The 23,406-nt window shown below is 31.5% G+C and overlaps 3 protein-coding genes and 1 long non-coding RNA gene across 4 annotated transcripts; 3 read left to right on the top strand and 1 right to left on the bottom strand.

The window, feature by feature from the left end:
- The first annotated feature begins 591 nt into the window (after positions 1-591).
- On the top strand, positions 592-2,708 carry LOC105798149 (pentatricopeptide repeat-containing protein At3g29230). The gene has a single exon (XM_012628087.2). It carries the CDS (start codon positions 695-697, stop codon positions 2,504-2,506), a length of 1,812 nt encoding a protein of 603 aa, XP_012483541.1. The 5' UTR covers positions 592-694; the 3' UTR covers positions 2,507-2,708.
- Positions 2,709-3,963: 1,255 nt separating this feature from the next.
- On the top strand, positions 3,964-5,583 carry LOC105798148 (hypothetical protein). The gene is made up of 2 exons (XM_012628086.2): positions 3,964-4,256; positions 4,558-5,583. Exons 1-2 carry the CDS (start codon positions 4,112-4,114, stop codon positions 5,301-5,303), a joined length of 891 nt encoding a protein of 296 aa, XP_012483540.1. The 5' UTR covers positions 3,964-4,111; the 3' UTR covers positions 5,304-5,583.
- A 2,443-nt stretch (positions 5,584-8,026) lies between these two features.
- Positions 8,027-14,594, top strand: LOC105798147 (probable ubiquitin conjugation factor E4). The gene is made up of 16 exons (XM_012628085.2): positions 8,027-9,108; positions 10,185-10,389; positions 10,585-10,736; positions 10,848-11,130; positions 11,214-11,366; positions 11,809-12,021; positions 12,122-12,234; positions 12,333-12,447; positions 12,540-12,629; positions 12,731-12,934; positions 13,029-13,124; positions 13,258-13,380; positions 13,514-13,606; positions 13,712-13,876; positions 13,973-14,062; positions 14,144-14,594. Exons 1-16 carry the CDS (start codon positions 8,222-8,224, stop codon positions 14,321-14,323), a joined length of 3,162 nt encoding a protein of 1,053 aa, XP_012483539.1. The 5' UTR covers positions 8,027-8,221; the 3' UTR covers positions 14,324-14,594.
- A 3,766-nt stretch (positions 14,595-18,360) lies between these two features.
- On the bottom strand, positions 18,361-20,358 carry LOC105798146 (uncharacterized). The gene is made up of 2 exons (XR_001134936.2): positions 19,891-20,358; positions 18,361-19,780 (listed from the first exon to the last, which is right to left on the bottom strand). It is a non-coding gene; the product is annotated as an uncharacterized LOC105798146 (long non-coding RNA).
- Positions 20,359-23,406: the final 3,048 nt, after the last annotated feature.

Raw genomic sequence — 23,406 nt, 5'->3', positions numbered from 1 at the left:
TATCATTATATTTAAAGTTTTAAAATATTTTATGTATCATTAATTTTACAAGTAAGTTATATTAATTATTTAAAAATATTTAAAATTTATATTTTATTTATTAAAATTAACTAAAATTTTAGTTTCCAATATCACGTCTAAAATGATAATTTTAACTCAACAACAATGTGAAACAAATAAAATTAACCAACCACACCTTTTTACAACATGTTTAAATAAAACTACTAGCCATAAGTTAATTTTTAGTATCATATAAGTGAAATTGTAATCCTGTAAATTATTTTCGGAAAATTTTACCACGAGCTCCAAGCTCACATCAAAATTTTAATACAATTTTAAAAATTTTGGATATTAGTATAAGTTAGAATATTTTATAAATTTTAAAAATTTTGGTGTGGTTTTGAAGATTAGGGTAAAATTTTTAATTTTTTTAAATATTAATCTCATTATTGATATTTATTATATGTATTCTTATCAACTTCGTAACCTCTTTTCAACCTTTAAAATAATAAAATGATGTACTTCAGTATACTTAAATTTACATCCTCTTACACTAATAACAATACTGATGAAGTCAAAACTACTATTTTCAATATCATGGAGGCGAAAATTTGAATACAGAAAAAAACTAGAGAAAAAAAATGGATGCCTTATCTCTTCACTTTCAATTGAAACCTCGGCTTAACCAACCCCAATGTCCATCCCTTGTAAACCCCCCTCCTGGTTTTCAACAAGAAGACTCTTTGACCAAAATCTCCAAGACCTTCACAACTACACCAACTTAAGCCATATTAAACAACTTCAAGCCCAAATAATCAAACAAAATCTTCAGCAACACCTCTCCATTGCTCCCAAGTTAATCTCCGCTTTCTCACGGTTCCGCCAAATAATCTTAGCTCTTAACGTTTTTAACCAAATTCAAAACCCCAATGTTCATCTGTATAACACTTTGATTAGAGCCTATGTACAAAACTCACAGCCCACCCAAGCTTTTTCTTTTTTCTTTGAAATGCAGTGGAATGGGATTCTGGCTAATACCCTCACCTACCCTTTCCTTTTAAAAGCTTGTAGTTGTCTACAAATGGTGGAAATGATTCATACCCAGATCGAAAAGAATGGTTTTTTGGGTGATATTTTTGTACCCAATGCTCTTATTGATAGTTATTCAAGGTTTGGAGGTTTGGGTATTAAAGCAGCTTTGAGGTTGTTTACGGTGATGGAACATAGAGATGTTGTTTCTTGGAATTCTATGATTGGAGGGTTGACGAAAGTTGGAGAGTTGAGGGAAGCTAGGAAGTTGTTCGATGAAATGCCTGAGAAAAGTATAATTACTTGGAATACGGTCTTGAATGGTTATGTTAAAGCAGGAGAAATGGAGGAAGCCTTTCAATTGTTTGAAAGTATGCCTCAAAGGAATATTGTTTCATGGTCAACGTTGGTGATGGGTTATAGTAAGGCTGGTGATATGGATATGGCTAGAGTATTGTTCGATGAGATGCCGGTTAAGACATTGGTTCCTTGGACTATAATTATCTCAGGATATGTCGAAAAGGGGTTCACAAAGGAAGCCATCGAGTTGTATGATCGAATGGAACGAAATGGGTTCAAGTTGGATGATGGCACCGTTATTAGTATATTGGCTGCTTGTGCCGAGTCTGGTTCGTTAGCAATGGGTTTAAAAGTTCATGATTCAATAGAGAGGCTTAAGTTTCGATGTAGTGTGGCGGTGTGTAACACATTAGTTAATATGTATGCAAAGTGTGGTAGTCTGGACAAGGCATTGAGTGTCTTCAATGGAATGTCGAAAAGAGATGTTGTTTCGTGGAATGTTATGCTACAGGGGTTTGCCATGCATGGCCATGGCAGGGAAGCACTTTGTGTTTTCGAAAGAATGAAGAAGGAAGGATTTAAGCCGGATAGAGTTACATTTATTGGCGTCTTGTGTGCTTGTTCTCATGCAGGCTTTATTGACGAGGGCATACAATGCTTTTACGCAATGGAAAAGGATTACGGAATTGTTCCTGAAATTGAGCATTACGGTTGCATGATCGACCTTTTAGGCCGTGGAGAGCGTTTGAAGGAAGCTTTTATGCTTGTAAATACCATGCCTTTCGAACCGAATGCTGTTATTTGGGGTACCCTTTTGGGGGCATGTCGATTACATGGTGCTACGGAACTTGCTGAGAAAGTGCTCGATCACTTTAAATTGGATCGTACGGATCCCGGAAATTATTCCATGTTAGCTAATATATTTGCTGCGGCAGGAGATTGGGATGGTGTTGCAACGGTAAGGCTTCAGATGAAGAGCGTAGGGGTCCAAAAACCATCAGGAGCAAGCTCAGTTGAAATAGACAATGAAGTCCATGAGTTCACCGTGTTTGATAGATCACATCCTAATTTTGATAGCATATATGGAATGGTTCACAGGTTGGCTCAGGACCTTAAGCGAGTTTCACATCCCAAAGATGCAACCTTACCGGTAGAAGTTGGTGAGCTAGTGATTTAGATAGATGCACTTTTACAAGCTAGGTTATTCAGACTTGGATTCGAGTGTAAGTATTAGATATTGAATGTTTATATTTGGTGGGTTCGAGTTTTTATATAAAAAAAACCGAATAAATTGAATAAGCCAACAAAACCAAATAATTTGTACCGAATTTAACCCTAAAATTGAATAAATCGAATTGAATTTCTTTAGTTTGGTTCAATCGGTTCTTTCAATTTTTGGCTTCTTCTTTTTTGCTTTTAAGATTTATTTACTTATAAAAAAATTATTTTAATTTATAAATTAGAAAAAAGAACAAAATAATTTTTATAATTATTCCCAAATTATTTATATTATAGGTTCTTTAGTAGGGGTATAATCTAGTCAAGCCAAGCTCGAATAGTACAAAGCTCGAACTCGACTTGAAATTCGAATATTGATACTTGGCTCAAGCTCGACCGAACATTTATTTTTAAGCTCGAAGTCAAACTCGAGCTAGAGCTCGACTTAGTAATTAAGCATAGGGCAAATAATATATATTAAGAGCAATAACATAATTTAATAATATAAAAAGCTCGATAAGGCTCACGAGCCTTTTGAGTCAAGTATTACTAAACTCGAATTTGGCTCGATTGATAGCTCGAGCTACTTGAGTTCAGCTTGATAATTATCGAATTGAATTCAATTCTTTTTCAAGTCGAACTCGTATAACTTGCAAACACTAATATCTCATTTACACCCTATTCTATACCGATATAGGATTACGATACTAGCATTTGCAAACACCTATCTTCAAAAGGCTAAGTTTTTGTATCTTAAGATATTGTGTGTATATATATTATTTATATTATGCTTGAAGTACTTGAACTCAATAAATTCAATAATAGTTCAAGTACTTATGCATAATCACGGTAAAAGTACCACAAAATTTTCTAAACTACACCTTAGATGGCATTTTAACTTTTATATTGAAAAATTTAAAAATTAGGCTCGACGTAAAATTTGGTGTTTATATATAAGGTATAATAATAAATTTAGCTTACACATTTATTCAATTTGAGCCTTATTCTTTTATTGAAAATTTTTAAAATTAATAAGGTTGAATGGTCAAAAGTGCCTTAGTAACAAATTAAAAAAATTAAGTCCTTTTAAAGTTTAAAATTTACTAAAAATCATACAAATTATAATCAATAGTTTACCACCCACAATGAAAGTCCAAGTTTTAGGGAGCAAATGTTATCCCATATCCATTTACATTTGTATTTTTTCTTTACAAAGACAAGAAACAATTTAAGGCCAAGAAAATCTAATAAAAGATAAGCAGTTTCTCTCAATTTCGATATTAAATAAATTGGTCTATTTTTAAAAAATTGGAGTAATTTAATTTTTGTCAATTTCGAAAATAAGTGAATAATAATAATAATTAATTCATACATAAATTTAGCTAGTATAATAACAAGTTTAGCTCAAAATTATACACAATTGATGAGAAAGGTTAGCATTGGATAGAGCGGGAATGAACTTGTGATAGAGATCCACTCTCAAGTCCAACTGTAACTTGCTTGGTCTTATCCTTTGGGGACTTCACTTCCATTAGCCAAAGCAAAGAAGACAAAAACACAACACATGGAAGCTTGTTTCTTCTCATCAAATTCCTTCATTAAAACTATTGAGTTTGAGCCCTCAATCAAACCTAAAACACTTCCTTTCCCCAACACCAATTCCAACCTTTTCTACTCTACAAAAGTTGCTTCCCCAAGTTCTATTACATGTAAGTTCTTCAATTTCCTTATTAAATCTTACTTTAGGTTTGATATTTTTGTCATAATTTGAATACCCTTATTCAAATATATTCACTAATTAAACTCCAAGTTGTTTAATAAATTCATGTATTCATTTTCTTTGAATATAACCTTCTTGTTTTATATCATTAAAATTTAAAAAGTAAATAGACTAACTTCCTAAAAATAAAAGTATAAAGATTAAATTCTAAATTTGTGAAAAGTATAGGGATCTATTGCAAATTTTAACCTGAAAATGGTTTTATATCATTATTGATTTTACCAATGTAGGCTGCCTTTCAAATGATGAGAAGAAGCCCACCCTTGATTCTGATTGGCGTTCATTTAGAGCTAAATTAGTGGCAACCGAGAAAGTTTCAGGCCCTTCATCATGGGCTGGTCCTGATACAGTAGTGGACCAACCTCCTCAACCTGTTACAATTGGTGAAAAATGGGCTCACACCATCCGTGAGCCCGAAAAAGGTTGTCTACTTATCGCTACCAAAAAACTCGACGGGGTCCACATTTTCGAGCGGACGGTGATCCTCCTCTTAAAAGCAGGGTCTATAGGCCCATTAGGGATCATACTAAATCAATCATCTCTCAAATCTATCAAAGAAATGAGATCGACAACTATCCGAGATGTCTCGGAGGTGTTCTCTCATGTGCCGTTGTTCTTCGGTGGGCCATTGGAAGATGGGTTTTTTTTGGTGAGTCCAACAAAGGATGATGATGATGGTGGTGTGGAGAAAAGTGGGGTTTTTGAAGAAGTAATGAAAGGGTTGTACTATGGGACTAAAGAAAGTGTAGGGTATGCTGCTGAGATGGTGAAGAGAAATGTGGTGAAGGCAAGGGATTTTAGGTTCTTTGATGGGTATTGTTTGTGGGACAAAGAACAATTAGATGAAGAAATAAAGGCTGGTTTTTGGATAGTTGTGGCTTGTAGCCCAAGTGTAATTGGTCTTGCAAGTGTTGGAAATGTTGGGCTTTGGGAAGAGATTCTTGGGTTAATAGGTCCTAGAAAGTGGGAAAATTGAGTTTATGATTAGCGTCAAATGCTATGATTATGATTTTATTATACATGTTAGTTTTGTTTGGTCAAACATTGATTTTACTAGGCATAGATGCTACAAAATGCACTACTTATCATCCAAGTTTGTGCATATTCTAGCAAAATTATAACTTTATTTATGTAGTTATATTTTGGATTACATTATAGGAGTGAGTAAAACAGTCCATCTGTTAAGATTGCAACGCTAGTTTATTTTGGAGTTTATAAATAAGATATAATAATAAATTTAGCTCTCAATTTTTACATATTTATTCAATTTAACCCTACTATTTTATTAGAAGTAAATTAAAATTTTTGAAACTAATAGGCTAAAAGGTAAAAAGGCCTTAGTAACAAATTTAAAAAATCAATTAAACACTTTTAAAATTTAATATTATTTAAAAATCATAAGAATTATAAAAAATCTATAAAAACAGATAATATATATTTTTACTAAAATAACAATTCCAACTCATTAAAATTGATTTTTTAAAAAATGGATTCTATTTCAAAAATCTTATAAGCAATTAAAAAAATCTTATAACCATTAAAAAATTCTAGTTTACTTCCAATAAAATATTAGGGTTAAATTTATTATTATACCTTATATATACACACTAAAATAAACATTTAACGGTGCAATTTTAACAAAGGGTCAATTTTGTTTACTCATCTAACGATATGGACTAATTTACTCCTTTTTTTTTTTTGTAAAAAGACTAAAATGCAATTTAAAATATAATACAAGAGTTTCATGATAATGGAATTAGATGTGGCATCTTACATTTTGCAGTAGCAATATGTTTGTATTTACATGCTATTAAACATTTCAAATCAAACTTAAATTAAATTGGTTCGTATTTGTAAATGCATAACCCAAATTTATTTACTCTTCATTCATTTTTTACTTTAAAAAATATATTTTAATTATTTAAATATATTCAATGAAATTTATGGCGTGTACATTATTAAATTGGTTCATTCTTGCAACTGAAAATATGAGAGAAAACCTACCAAATTAAAGTTTTCTTACAAGTGGCTTGAAGGGAAGCATTCTAAGGCTAATCTTGAAGCTCAACCTGTGGATGCACGGCTTATACCAGTTGGCACTGAAATTGATACTCTTGGGCAACTGTCGACCATTGAACAAAGGATGCTACAACATTTGGATGTTGAAATTGCCTCTCACGAACGCATCATTCCACAACTTCAAGCCAACGTACATCTGCTAGCCAAGCAACTCTAACAACACTTTGGCAAACTTATTGAACAAACAGAGGGAGTAGGAACTGTTATTTCTTTAATGATTTTCAATTTTCAATTCTTTTTGAAGATGTAGTGTTGGAACTTTGAACTCAATTTTATATAGGTTGGTTGTTATATTTTTGAATCCTTTTTCTATTATGCTCACTTATATATAATTTCTAGTATTTTGATCATCCTCTTTTATGATATTAATGATTAATTTGTTTGATTATGCCCGTAGTTAAGTATGATTAATTAAGGGGAAGTTACTTAGGCGAGCATTTATATCTCTTGTTGAATATGTTTTCATTTTATGGTTTTGTTCAAAAAATTGCCAAAATGAGAGATTGTTGAGGTAATTTTTGAGCAGTTTCTACTGGTTCATAGTATTGCTCAGCTCAGAAACTTGTCATGTTTAAGTTGACAAATTTTGACAATAAAAATTATTTGGCTTTGAATCTTTTCGGTACTTTGGATGTCTATAAGCACATTTATGATATCCAAGTTGGTTATAACAACATATCCTAAAGATTGGTTTGGATTGGATAAACACAATCAACTTCCCAAGTTTGGTGGGATTGGAATCGGGTAAAACTTGGAAGCATATATTGGAGATTCAAGATTCATCCCAAGCACATTAGAGATATTTTTTGTGCTTGTTGTCTTGCTAGTTTTAGTGGAAGATTGGTTGTAATTGATATAATATATTAGCAAGTCTCACTTCTTTATAAATTGAGGAGACTTGTAGTTATACTGATATGAGAACACTTATTATTGTTCATGGAGGAACATTTCTCGTGAGTTCGTTAAGTACAAAATCAAATGAGTTACTTGGTTATTTGCCATAAGTTTGTATGGGAAAAACTTAGAAGAGAGTTATTTAGATATTTGGTACAAAAGTGAGGAGTTTAATTTGGTGAGTGTCAGAAGTTGTAATCACTTGTATGTAGATTATTTTTCTAGACAATGCCTTGCAGATTTAGAAAAATTGAACTTTGTGAACATTTACTTTTTACCTTGTTCATTCTCAATTTTAAAAGTAGTTGACCTTAGTCCCAAACACTACTTCAAACACTAGCTTCAAATATAAATTTAATTTATTTTAATTTTAATAATAAATTAAAATTTAAGTAATTCTTAATATTTTATTAAAAATATATTAATATTTTGATAATTTTTTGAAATAATAGTACAAAATATTAATATTTTAATAATAAAATATTATCCTTAGCTTTGTTTCCAAATAATAAAATACAAATTAAAATTCAAGTAGATATTAAATTAATTTTGGTAGTAAAAAAAAGTCTGAAAATATTTGTCAGTATACTTGCGATAAAAGAAAGAAAGAGGAGAGTTTACGAGATTCCAAAGAAACAACGAAGTTGAACGTGGCAGTATCATAGTGAATCAACAAGCTAATCAACGGCCACAAAGACTTGGAGAAAAACAGAACCAAGTTCAAGACCAACTCAATCAGCCTTTCCTACAATCTTCATGAAACCTATTTCTCAATCTTCAGTTATCTGTTTTCCTCCATAGTTTTCTTCAAAGCCTAATTATTCTTCTCTCTCCGGAATATAAAGAGAACCCTATTTGTTTCTCAGGAAAATAAAGGAGGGAAAAAACCAAGTTTTTATTCCCTTTTTTGTCTTCGAAACTATGGCTACGCAAAAACCCCAAAGAACCCCAGAAGAAATAGAAGATATGATCCTAAGGAAGATCTTCCTTGTAACCCTTAAAGAGAACCCAGAGAACCCATCATCATCTTCTTCTGATCCAAGGGTTGTTTACCTAGAGATGACCGCAGCTGAGATCTTAAGTGAAGGCAAAAGTCTTTTACTTTCACGTGATCTAATGGAAAGGGTTTTAATTGATCGTCTGTCTGGTGAATTCCCTAATTCAGAACCCCCTTTTAATTATCTCATTGGTTGTTATAAGCGAGCTCATGAAGAAATCAAGAAGATTTCCAACATGAAAGACAAGACGCTGCGTTCTGGGATGGAATCTGCTGCTAAACAGGCTAAGAAGTTGGCTGTTTCATATGCTAGGATTCATCTGGGAAATCCTGATTTGTTTTCTAATGGGAATTTAAAAGATAGTAACCCCAAAGCCGGTTCTTCTTTGTCTTCCAGTTCCCCTTTGTTTCCCTTAGTTTTTGCTGAAGTTTCAAGTGGAGTAATGCTTGATGGGTTTGGAGGGAATGATTTTGGAAGTCGGGTGGATTGTCCACCTGGGTTTTTGGAAGACTTCTTTAAGGATTCAGATTTTGATACTTTGGACCCTATCTTAAAAGGTTTGTATGAGGATTTAAGAGGGAGTGTTTTGAAAGTTTCAGCTTTGGGAAATTTTCAGCAACCTTTGAGGGCTTTGTTGTATTTGGTTAAGTTCCCTGTTGGTGCTAAAAGCTTGGTTAATCATCCATGGTGGATTCCTAAAGGAGTTTACTTGAATGGACGTGTCATCGAAATGACTAGCATTTTGGGCCCCTTTTTCCATGTTAGTGCTCTGCCTGATCATACCATTTTCAAGAGCCAGCCTGATGTTGGGTGAGTTTGGATGTTGATTTTTGCGTTAGCTTGTTGTGTTAATTGAGAACGAGTATTACCTCATTATGTTTATATACATGACTATTATTTTTAATCTGGTTCTATATAAGTTGTTGGAAACATAGCTGGCATTGTAGAATGCACTTTTGCTTTGCACATTGGGTTGAATGATTGAACTCTTTGGGTGTCAAATAAATGTTTAGTAAGTACATTTTACTAGGGTAACTGATCTTAGGCCAGTTAGTATTAGGAAGCATTTATATCAGGGTTTCTCATTTGAGCAAGCATTGAGGCCAGTGCATTGGTTGATACTTGTATAAGGGAAGACATGTTCAGTTTTTTGAACTGAATGACATCTCAAAACCAATGGTTTAATTACCTTGTCTGGCCTCTTGGTGCAGTTGCTTAATAATGATCTACTGGTGGGATAGCTGGTTAGCAATGGCAGTCAATTGCAGCTTTTTGTTGTTTTGATGATGTCAACTATTGGAATCTTTGTCGAGGGTGAACTCTTAATTATGTTGCTTGTTGGCTGTTACTGTTGTAGCAGTCTTGATTGCTCCTCTCAAGTTTTTTGAGTGAATGGGGAGATTGAGTAACTGTTTTCTCATTGGAGCTGCCTTCCTAAATTTGGATTGATACTTGGCATTTGTTGAGTTTCATATTTTTTGTTCACTGGAATAAAGTTGAATAGTTTGTACTAATTCGACTTGTTTATACATCCATGTAATTTACTATTCGACTCGTGGTTAGCATTGTGTATATTTTATTTTTTTATTGTTTAAACTAGTAAGAAAATCTTCACTTTTTGCATTTGAGAGAGACTCTATGAAGTGCTTGAGTGTGTTCCATATAATGATGTTTGATGCTGATCTTTATTTGTTTGGAAGCTTCTTTTTATCAGTGTGTTTTACAGGTCCTTTGGAAATTTAAACTGTTATAGAAAATCCATGCCATTGTGTTTGTTTGATAGTATAGATTTTCTTGCCTGAAATTGTTTTAATGTAATTATCAACATTTATGACTTTTTGTTCTATTAGCTTTGTCTAGTAATAAATTTTCTCTCAAAATTATAGCCAGCAGTGCTTCTCAGATGCATCAACTAGACGAGCAGCTGACTTGTTATCTTCATTCACCACAATAAAGACTCTCATGAATACTTTATATGATGGTCTGGCTGAAGTTCTTCTTTGTCTCCTTAAAAACACTGAGACTCGTGACAGTGTCCTCGAGTATCTTGCAGAAGTCATCAATAAAAATGCATCAAGGGCCCATATACAGGTTTCCCTCCTAAATGACATTCCTTGTTTAAGTTAGATTGCATCAAGAGCTTAACTGTTGCATCAATAACTTGTTCGTTGTTTTTTCCACCTAAGAATATTTTCCGTAAAAGTTTGAGTTGTTTCTTAATTGTAAGTCTGGTTATGTATCTACCCTCTAGCCTATTTGACACGTTTTTGCGGACCTGTATGATAGGTGGATCCTATATCTTGTGCAAGTTCTGGCATGTTTGTCAATCTCAGTGCTGTTATGCTCCGACTTTCAGAGCCATTTTTGGATGCAAATTTAACAAAAAGAGATAAAATCGATCCAACCTATGTCTTCTACTGTAGCCGTTTGGATTTGAGGTGATGGTCTTTTTCTCCCCTTCTTTTTCAATGGAGATCATGATTGTTTTGCTCCAAATGTTATATGCTTTGAATTCTTTTTGTTAAGTATTGATAGTGAACCATTTTTAGGGGGTTAACTGCTCTGCACGCAACATCAGAAGAAGTGGCTGAATGGATCGATAAAGATAATCCTGTGAAAACTGACGGGAGTGGACTAAATAATGATGGTGAAAATAGTTTGCGGCAATTGCAAGAAGCATCTAGTTCGGGAAGTACCCCAAATGTGAAGCCAACCCGAAGTAGTAGTGAAAAAGCTAAATATCCTTTCATTTGTGAATGCTTCTTTATGACTGCTAGGGTACTCAACTTGGGCCTCCTAAAGGCATTTTCGGACTTTAAGCATCTAGTCCAGGTAATGCTTTACTGATTCCCGAGCTTTTTCCATTCTTGTTTCTTCTACTGATGATTTGATTTATTTGATATGCCGTCACCCAGGACATTTCAAGAAGTGAAGACACACTTGCCACCTTAAAAGCCATGCAAGGACAGGCACCTTCTCCACAACTGGAGCTTGATATATCGAGGCTTGAGAAGGAAATTGAATTGTATTCACAGGAAAAATTCTGTTACGAGGCTCAAATTTTGAGGGTACATCTTATCTCTTCTTCCTTGCGCATTTCCGCATTAAATGTTGCTCCAATTCTTTATAGTATCTGTATTGGATACCTATGTCCGTTGCATATTTGCATATGGTATGAGGATATTACTCTCCAAGTATCCTCCAAATATATGGAGAGCTTGGAAGAAAACTAAACACACCTGTATTTGACAATGCCCGAATCCAAATAACATAGGTTTCTGCACACATGCATATGGATTTGCTTGTCTGCTGAACTTTGAAATGTATCAATCCCTTCGTTTTCCGTCTTATTATTCCATATTAGCATTTTTTCCACCTTGAGTAGAGGGCTTTCTATTTATATAATTCTAATTATTTATTATCGTATTATCTTTGCTTTTGATGTATTTGAGGAAAGGAAATTTATAAATTTGGTAGCATTTTGAATTGTTGCTTTCTTCTATTCACTAGGATGGGGCACTTATTCAACAAGCACTTTCGTTCTATCGACTAATGGTGGTTTGGTTAGTTGGCTTGGTTGGTGGGTTTAAAATGCCTCTGCCACCTACATGTCCGATGGAATTTGCTTCGATGCCAGAGCACTTTGTGGAAGATGCTATGGAACTATTAATATTTGCTTCTCGGATTCCGAAAGCTCTTGATGGAGTTCATTCATATGTACTGGTAGGTTTTAGATTTGGATAGCTATGTACTTTTGATCATACCTCAAGTTCATTCATATCGTTATGGTTTTATTAATTTATTCTTGTGTTTTGCTTGTCAGGATGATTTTATGAAATTTATTATTATGTTTATGGCAAGTCCGCAATTTATCAAGAACCCCTATCTCAGAGCAAAAATGGTTGAAGTTTTGAACTGTTGGATGCCGCGTAGAAGGTTATTCAATCTCTTTAGAAAAACATATGCTGTTGTCACATGTTTCTCACACGAAATTTTCCGTAAGTTTACACACTACCTTGTTTCTTTCTTTCCAGTGGTTCATCTGCGACATCGACACTATTTGAAGTGCATCAACTGTCTTTGGAATATCTCGTGCGGAATCTTTTGAAGCTATATGTTGACATTGAATTCACAGGTTCTCACACACAGGTAATTGCTACCAATTATTATTATTATTTTTTAATCTTATAATTTCTTCGAGTTTCCATTGTCGATTATCATCGTTTCATATCTGTGTACAGTTCTATGATAAGTTCAACATCCGCCATAATATTGCTGAACTTCTTGAATATCTTTGGCAAGTTCCTAGTCACCGTAATGCTTGGAAACAGGTAGGGTCTTCTTCACTGGCTAATACATGGGGAGCTTTCTATGATTTGTTTTTAGTTTAACTATCAATTGATTCCTGAATTTTGTTGAAATGTTCTATCAGATTGCGAAGGAAGAAGAAAAGGGTGTTTATCTGAATTTCTTGAATTTCCTGATTAACGATAGCATCTACCTCCTCGATGAAAGTCTTAACAAAATTCTTGAACTCAAAGAGCTTGAGGCTGAGATGTCAAATACTGCAGAATGGGAACGCAGGCCCGCTCAGGAGAGGCAAGAGAGAACTCGACTGTTCCACTCCCAGGAGAATGTCAGTATTCCCTTTCCCCCCATTTGGATGTGTATGTATGGTTCATGTTTAAAATTTGAACTTCAATTAAACATTTATTACGGATTATGTTCAGATTATACGGATTGACATGAAGTTGGCAAATGAGGATGTTAGTATGCTGGCTTTTACATCTGAGCAGATTACAGCTCCTTTTCTACTCCCTGAGATGGTAACATCTTTTCCTCTGCATCAATGCTTATCATTTCTCAAATTTATGCCGACAAGCTCTACTTGTTAAAGTTTACCTTGCCATCACCTTTCGAATCCTTGATCTGTTTTTGTTCTTTGTTCCTTTTTTCCAGGTTGAGAGAGTGGCGAATATGTTAAATTACTTTTTATTGCAATTAGTTGGCCCTCAAAGAAAGTCACTCACTCTGAAAGATCCCGAAAAGTATGAATTCCGTCCGAAAGAGTTGCTCAAGCAGGTTGGTCAAATGTAGAAATTTCATTTTGGTATATACTCTTACAAGGAGGAAGTAAGAAGTTAATGATTTTGCTTGGAAAGTGGCTTTGAATTTAACTGACGTTTTATGTACTGTGAATTGTTTCTATTTGAAGATTGTCCGCATATACGTTCATCTGGCAAGGGGTGATGCCAAAAACATATTTCCATCTGCCATCTCCAGTGATGGTCGATCCTATAATGAACAGGTATACCTTAATGGGTGTTTAACCATTCGTTGGACTAAGTATTGGTGTTCCCACTAGACCTGATAGTTCTTAAAGCACAATCTAATAAACTTGAGTTTGCTCCAGTTGTTTAGTGCTGCAGCTGATGTTCTTCGAAGAATTGGTGAGGATGGGAGGATAATACAAGATTTTATCGAGCTTGGTGCAAAGGCCAAGGCTGCGGCTTCAGAGGCCATGGACACTGAAGCTGCCCTTGGAGATATTCCCGACGAATTCCTCGATCCAATTCAAGTATGTCTATTTACATTTCAGCTATATTTTGCTTAGTTTTGGAATTCATTAAAACTGGAAAGAAGGACCGTAAACATACTCTTTTCTTTCCTGCAGTATACATTGATGAAGGATCCGGTGATCTTACCATCTTCAAGAATCACAATAGACAGACCTGTTATCCAAAGACATCTTCTAAGTGATAGTGTAAGTCCATCACGGATTCTACTTATATAACGATAATATTTCCTGGAATGTTGTGCGTTACTAATTTGATATGATTTGCAGACTGATCCATTCAACCGATCTCATCTTACCTCGGAGATGTTGATTCCGAACACCGAACTGAAGGCAAGAATTGAAGAGTTTATTAGGTCCCAGGAGCTGAAGAAGCATGGAGAAGGCTTGAACATGCAAAGCTCTAAAGGAACAATACAACCAACAAGTGGAGAAATGTTAATTGATTAGGGTGAATTAGGGGTTCATAGGTTTTCTCAAATGGTGTATTTATTTCATGTCAAACTATATGTTATTTCGACCTTTTTTTTTCTTTTAAATTCTCGTGTCCCACATGTGCATTTGAAACATACTAGGACATGGTGTAGGGACATCATCTCCTTAGGATTCTTTGAATACATGAAAATCTTGAGAAAAAAATTGAATGTATTCATGTTCCAAACTCATATAGGCAATAACGGATCAAAATAAAATTTATCAAAATTTTTATTTACTTCTCTAATATTTTGTCCACTAATTATAAATAAAATATTTAGTTTTATATTAGAGAAAAATATAATTTGGTTTTCCTACTAGAATTTGAATTATTAGATTTTGCAAATCAAAATCCTTTAGTGCATAAATAATGATTTAGGATTTTTAGAATAATATGATTTTATCTTTAGCGGAATTTGAGTTTGTTAACCTTAATGGAGAAGAATACGAAGAACATTTGATAAATTGATTTTGTTTTCTTGATCTTTTCCTTAATTATACAAATTCTAATTAATGAAGGCTATAATCTTTAACGTGTTTTTGTGTGTGTCACCCTAATAGTTTATAATGATTAACTTTTAACCGGTATGTCCATCAAGTAATCGAATGAATTTAACTTCTATTCAAGGTAAAACCTTTTAATTGAGTCACATTATTTTTTTACTTAATTGGATCCATAGTAGTTTGACTTAAAATTTTACATTCTTTCACTTGGCTCAATGGGATAAAAGCACAAACTTTAATAGAACAAAATTATTGAATGTGCATAAAAATAGCACTTATCATCATTACCATATTATAGTGAATTGCAATGTGAGTTATGGCAATTGTAATATAGTTTAAGTCTCATACTTCTATATACTACAACATTACAACTCAATATAATAGGTCTTTAAGTAACTATAAATATTTTTCCGTTTTAAATAATTTCAAACAAAAAAATTATGTGTATACAATCATAATAAACATGAAATACATTCATTTTACTTAAGAAACACCATAGTTAAGCTCAGAGTGTCAGAACATCATAACTTCATTCATCAATACAATCAAGACCCATTCTATGTGCATGTTCTTTAAATGTCTTTGGTTGTAAGGCTTTAGTTAGTGGATCTACAATAATGAAATCAGTTCTAAGGTGCTTCATGGACACTCTTTGTTTCTGAACTTCCTCCTTAACAACAAAACAACTTAATTCCATATATTTTGCACATTTAAAATATTTGACATTTTTGAATAAAATATTATTGCATAATAAATTTTCAATGGCTTGGTAATGGTGTTAACTACTCCAAGTCTTAAAATAAGTTCTGCAACTATAATACATGAATTGTGATTGCGACATGAGCCACAAATTCATTTTTCATCATAAAATGATGCAATGATAGATTGTTTAGAACTTTCCATTATATGGCTCCATCAATAAGTAAAAATAAATAGCCAAAATTGCACATCCTATTGCCAAGACATTTAGCAAAATCTGAATCCAAATATCTAATCACTTTCAACCAATTGGATTTTCTATAGATGAGAATGTAATTATTTATTCAAACTGTTCACAACATAATCATAAGGAATTGATTTTATTCTTTTTCCATTCTATATCATTCTTTAAACACTACATGAGACTAAATTTGTCCCCTTTTCATATAGCAATAATTCATGCTAAACAATTATGCATATTAAATCTCTCTAGAACATTTTCGATTTAGTTTTCTAAGACAATCCTAGTAATTCTTGTGATCTATCATGGAAAATTTCAATTCCTATCACATAGGAAGTCTCTTCCATATCCTTCATTTCAAAGTTATTTGAGGGAAAAACTTTTGTCTTACGCAATATATCAAAATCATTTACAGCAAGTAAAATATCATCAATGAACTAAGAAAATAAACTTGCTTCTATTGATCTTTTGGTATATACACCGATCAACGATGTTTTCTTGAAAATCAAAAGACTTTATGGTATCATTAAACTTGATGTATCATTTTCATGAAACATGTTTAAGTCCATATATTGACTTCTTAAGTTTACACACCATATGATCTTTTCTTTCACTTGTAAAACCTTCAGGTTGGCCCATATCTTCTTCCTTAAGATCTCCATTTAGAAAGACTGCTTTCACATCCATTTGGTGCAACTCTAAATAATAATGAGTCACTAATGCCATAATAATTCTTAAAGATATTTTTTAGAGACTAGAGAGAATGTCTCTTTATAATCAATACCATCCTTTTGTGTGTCACATTTCGCAACAAGTCAGGTTTTATATCGTTCAATATTTTCATTTGAGACATGCTTGGTTTAAAAACCCATTTACATCCAATGCATTTTTGAACATTTTTGCAATTAAAAAATGTTTCAAACTTTGTTTGTTCCATATATTTCATCTTATCTTTCATGGCACTTAACCATTTATCATGCTCATCACTATCTATGACTTGTGAAAATGAAACTGGATTTTTATTGATTCCTATATCAAAATCTGATTCTTGCAAATAAATCACATAATCGTCAAGAATGATCGATTTTGTTAGCTCAAATAATCAAATCGAAATTACCAAGAGGGGGGGCGAATTGACTTTTAAAAATTTTGTGTAAGCTTAAAGAAAGGGTATAAAATTGAATACAAGAATTTAGAGGGGTTCAGCCCCAATTGCCTACTCTACTACCTTAGCTTTCCACAACTGAAGATTTTCCCAAACCCACTAATTTGATAACCTTTGAGAATAAGGTTTAACCTTACAAACTCCCTTAAAATTTCTACCCAAACGTTAAGGCACAAACCCTTTCAAAGAGATACAAAGAAGCAAACAAAGAAATAATCCTTACAAGATCAAAGTGTTAGCAAATTAAGCTCAATTACAATGAAAAACACTTGAGCTAATAGAATAGCAATGAAGCTTACAAGTGTATGAAAGAAAAGCATGAAAATATTTGGCACAATGGTTGTTTGATTGATCTTTTTGCTTGAATATGCTTTCTTGTTGTTGTAGGACATTTAGAAGCTGATATTTATACCCTCTAATTTATTTCCACCAATGTGGTTGTTGAGAAAATATATTGAGCAGTTAGGGATAAAAATACTAGATCATTAAATTCACTTGTAACAAAAAGTATCGATACTTTTTCTATGAGTATCGATACTAATAGCATTTAATGTCTGATTCAGTGACCGTTAAAGTTAGTTTCCAACAATACCAATGATGATTTATCGATACCTGATAAAAGGTATTGATATTTTTGAATGGGTACTGATACGTTTTATGAATGTTTGAAAAACTCATCAAGTCATAATACAAAACTGATATCGGTATAAAATATGGTATCAATAAAATTTAATAGGTATCTATATATTTTTAAAAGTATCGATACTTATTGCTTTTGTTCAATTTTTGGTTCAAGTTAGAGAGCAACTTTGGTATCGATAAAAAGAATGATATCGATAAAATCATATGGGTATCGATACTTTTTGGAAAATGTCGATACTTCTTATAGGGAGTAGTTTTTCAATTGATTTAAAATTGTTTCAATTAAGTTCAAGAGTTTAAGAACAGTTTTTGAAATTTGTCAAACTAAGTGTTCAGAACATTTTGTAAGATGTTTGGAAGTCTTGAAATGATTTTTATGCTTTGAACTTAATAATTTCTTTGTTCAAAATAAATTTTATTCGAAACATTTTCTTTGTTATATCAAAATAATTTATCAAATAAAACTAGTTCAACAATCTCCCTTTTGATATAACAAAACATTTTGGTAAATTTGTTTTGAATTCATTACTCCCTTTTAAAGTTCAATTGCAATCAATGACTTGATTTTTATGAAATTTGGAGACAAAGATTTGAGAGTAAAAAAATTGGTCACATGATGTTGGCATTAAAAGATTAGTCATAAAATAATAAACCAAATACCAATAATTTACCTTTCTCTTATCTTCCCTTTTGTTATATCAAAATCAACAAATAAGACTTACAGAGAGAGACTTTGTTAGCCCAATAAAAGAAATTGAAAAATTGGAAAGCAAAGAACTAACATAAATATATACCAAAATAAACTTTCAAGGATCTACAAACAATATACCAAAATAAACATTAAGTTCTGACATAGAAATAGGAAAATGTGCCATGAAAATGAGGAAAACGCATGAGAAAAAAAAATATGTATCCTAGTCTTCTTGAGGTGGAGGAGTAGGAGAGAATTGAGACATTAGATATGCAATATTTTCCTACATCCTAGACATCCTAAAGTCTAGACTACTAACATTGTTATTAACTCGATCAAACACATCATCTACTTGAGTACGAAAACCTCTAAACTCCTCACTCAAGGAAGTAATAGCACTAAGGATGGTGACAAACATGTCGTCAAAGAGAGTTGGAGTAGATGGTTGAGCGGATGAAGAAGCCAGTGGAGGGTCCTGCTCGGAAGGAGGAATATCATCATGGTCTTCTTCAAGGTCTTCATCATCAACATCTTGAGGATTAGGATGATCATCCTTAACCCAATTTTTGGTAAAAGGATCCATTTTAAAACCAGCTCGATGAAGGGAAGTAAAGCTAATAGGTTGATATTTAATGACCAATGGAGGGTCGATATTGGTTGGGATGTTTAGGCGTTCAAAAATATATAACAAGTACGTGCCAAAAGGTAAAGTGAGCTGACTAGCGAGCTCCTTGCCAATACGCTCGGTAATGTCATTAAATAAAATTAAAGTAAGATCCGAACGCCTATTGCTATGAAAACAATCAATCCACTAGTAGTCAATAGATAAAAAAAAATGATGTGTTTTGAAATAGGACACAATATCCATGTGATTATAAAATGCAAAACGTGATCATGGACATTGAGCTCGGATGCATACGAGCGTCGAACGTTTAAGGCCGGATAGTAAGGGCATTTCTCATTTGACTCACTATCGGGAGGAAGTTTAAAAAATTTACCAAAATTTTCCAAAATGAGACGAAGAGGAGTATTCATGAGAAAATAATTAATAGCAACCACAGTCTCATTGGATTCATCATGTTCGAGCCAAGCATTTGAATAAAATGCTCAAACAAGATTAGCATGCATTGGTGAACGAATTTTAAAAAACACGAGCCAATGCCATTAGACTAACGTTTCAAGAAATTGAAATTTGATTTTGGATAAAAATTTAAAATCAAGTGTGCGAGTAACATTAACTTTGCGTTTTGAAAAATATTGATCAAACAGATAAGTATCATTGTAATTTCTAAAACAATCACTGAAAGAAATGGTTTGACCACTAGATGAATAGGACCGAAACGAGGATGTTTCCTAATAGACATTCTAACTAACTAGACTAGAGAGACACTATTTGCACTTAAAATTCTGGTTGGGGAATTTTATCAAACACCTTGTATGCAAAGGGTTCAAAGAAAAGTTTTAAGACTTTGGCTAAGCTTAGGCAACCTCCTGCAAGAAAACATAATGTATATGTTCCAAATAAACCAAAAACATAATTTGCAACCAAGAATTTGACAGAAATTCCACAAAATTCGAAATGGGAAAAATAAATTTTTTACCTTGAAATTGCTTAAAAATTGTGAAATTTGAGAGCAAACTTGTTGAATCCTTGTAAGAAAAGACAACATAGGTTGTTTTGTGTTAAGATTTTAAAGAAAAAAATGAAGTATTAAGGAATTTTGAAGTTAGGGTTGAAAGGCCTTTTTGAAACGAGAGCAGAAAAATTTAGGGGTTTCTTAAATTGTTTGAAAACACGCTGCATGAGTTTTTAAAACCTGATAGTATCAATATTTTTTAAATGAGTATTGATATTTTTTAAAACTTGTATGTGTGCATAGTTTTTGTCAGCAATCAAGAGAGTCTCTTGAATTGCAAAGTTAAACTTTCGAGGGGAAAATTTAGTGGGAGAATGATCTAGTTTTCGTACAACAGTGAGGTTGCTAAATTGGTGAGTGTTAGACTAGTATTAGGATTTAAACCATTGGTTGTACTGTGAAAAAGATAGTGGATCATTGCTCAAGGTAAGGTTTCGTAGATGCAAACTGAAGTCAAATTGCGTAAACAATCTCGGTGTTCTTTATTTTCTACACACTTTTAGTTTTGTGGTTAAAATTGTGGTCACAGTTCCAAGCATTATTTTAGTCACAATTTCTGTTTTGTAAAGAAAGAACCACCTCGTTTCTACAAAAAAAATCGATAGTATTTTGTAGTATTCATGTTTTTCATATATTTTAAACTAATAAAATAAAATAATATAAAAATAATTATAATTAATTTTATCATATCTTTTAAAAGTTCTACTTAAAAAACAACATAATATATTATTAATTAATAAAATTATAAAAATATGAAATCATTTAATATAATTAAATAAATTAAAAAATAATAACAATCCAAAATTTTTAATTACATTACTATAATATGTATATATAAATATGATAATAATTAATAAAGGTAACTAGGGAGTCGGGGCAGGGGTATATTTCGCCCCTTGTGACCTCTATCCGTGGACTTTTGCGAAGGGGTTGGGACTTGGGAGGTGGAAATCAAGCATGTGTTGTGTTGATCCCTTGGCTAGTTTGGCATTGAGTTGGCCACTTGATCTTCATTTGCTCGAGGAGTCGCCATCATCTCTGAATCAGCTGCTGTTTGAAGATACAATGGGGCCATTGTTCCAAGGCTTCGTCCTGTGAGTGCTTAGGTTATGCCTACTTCTTTCTAAAATTGTAATTAATAAAAATTAAATGTGTTAGATTAATATTATATATAAAGATAATATCGATTTATTGGTAATCCAATCTATAATGTATTTATTTATTCATAATTTATCTGAAAAAAAAAACTTTATAATTAAATATTAATTTTTTATAAATATTAATTGCATCTAATCAAATTAATTTGATTTAACACAAATCTCAACTCAACAAATAGTATGACTCGTATCTATTAGAGGAATTAAGATAAAGAAAATTGATCAATTAAAGTTTAATATTTTGTATTATCTATATTTCTCAAAATTTTAAATCAATAATATAATATATATTTATAATTATTTTTAAAAATGTTTCTTTTAAATCTTGAATTTAGAATTACGTTCATAAAATTATAAATATAAAATAATTATAATTATAATTAATAATGTTTTCATTATTAATGCAATGATTATTAAAATTATCATTTCATTAAACTTTGTATCCGTATTAATTACACCTATTATTTTAAATTAATTAGTACTTAATTAGTGTTACAATTACATATAAATTAAAATTAATATTTAGCACTATAAATATATGCATTATCAAGACATATATATAGAATATGAATATTGTTTGAATTTTATTATTTGAGATGTTTAGTAGTTATTATTTGATATTTGATAGCACGGATGAAGTCGAAATTTTTTTAGGGGCGAAATTAAATTGTAATTTTAAGATAGTAAAATGTAATTTCACCATTTTAATAGCCTCTATTTTTATAATTTTAAAGGCAAAATATTATGTCAAAAACAATGGAGTATTAAAGTAATGGTAATTTGTAGTTGAAATTTTGACTCATATTCGAATAATAAGTTACTTTATCTAATTACTTAATTTTTTATTATTGGTTGTTTTTCACTTTTTATTTTCATTACTTATAAAATGTTATTTTATTCTCTCAATTTTGTTTCAAAACTAATAGAGTTTTATTATAAATTAGATCTATTCTCATTTAATTAAATTGTAATAACTAAATTAATATTTTAAGATTGAAATAAAATTCATTATTAATACAAGAGATAATGTCACATTTTGTACATGCACTTTCATAACATGTCCAATGTGGTATCTAAACTATGAATATGTGTTTTATTATAGTACCTATATTTTCATAAAATGTCCAATATGGTATCTAAACTATCAATATGTGTTTTATTATGTTACCTAGTGTTAACAACATTAGTGAATTGCTAAACTAACCAATGAAAATTAGACATATAAGTTTTTTTCTCTCCAAATTATCAAGCCCACATCGATAATATAACATTATATAAAAACTAAATATAACAAAAATTAAATTAAATTAAAACAAATAATTAATCATATGGTTAATAATAACGAAGTAAATACTAAATTTATATGAGCAAAACGTCAATCTTCTCCATTTAAGCAAATGTTCATCTTCTCCAAAGAGTTTTCTATTTGAAACAATATTTTTAATTAGTTTTTAAATAATATTTTTATTTTCCATCAAAGTACATGTACTTTCATGTAAGTTTAGGATTTACTTCTTTTCTATTAACTATATGTTTAGTTATATATTTTTAATTTAATTGGATTTTTTTGTTTTAGTTAGTTTTTCACACAATGTTTTTTAATTTAGTTTAATTGGACTTTATGATTTGGAAAAAAATAAATTCTACGTGTCAAATTTTTATTGGTTGATTTAGCAATTCGCTAATAGTGTTAACACCATGTACCATAATAAAATACATATTGATAGTTTAGGTACCACATTGGACATTTTCAAAGTATAGATACCACATCAAACATTTTATGAAAGTATAGGAACGAAATGTGACACTATCCTATTTTTTATAATTTCTTTCCATTTTATAATTTTTGTAATTGATATATAAATTTAGATTTTATATATTTCTAAATTATTTATATATTTATTTTCATTTTATAATTTTTTAAGAATTACATATATTTGATAAAATAGAAATTTTATATTTTATAAAAGAATCTCAAGTTGCGCTTTTCATTGACCAAAGCTATCCAACGTTGTTTTTAACGTCGTTTGTTAAATGAGAGACTAAAAACATAATATAGGCATACTTTAACTACCAAATTGGATAAAAAAATTTAGGTACCAAAATGAAAAAATAAATATATTTTAGAGGTTAAATTGTAAATTAATATGTCAATATTTAAATTTGCCATTGTTCTTTTAAGTGAAATTTGAAATTTACCCTTATACTTCATTTTAATTGGTATTTTCTAGGTCTTCTAAACACATATCAAGTTCAAAGGGTCATCAAGAAGTTAGTGCGAAGAAGCTCATGCTATGATATCTGGGGCACCTAGTTTCATCTT

Source organism: Gossypium raimondii, chromosome 9 (assembly GCF_025698545.1).
Source record: "Gossypium raimondii isolate GPD5lz chromosome 9, ASM2569854v1, whole genome shotgun sequence".
Lineage (NCBI taxonomy): Eukaryota > Viridiplantae > Streptophyta > Magnoliopsida > Malvales > Malvaceae > Gossypium > Gossypium raimondii.
Note: the sequence above shows the minus strand (reverse complement) of the source record. Positions and strands in the feature narration are given on the sequence as shown.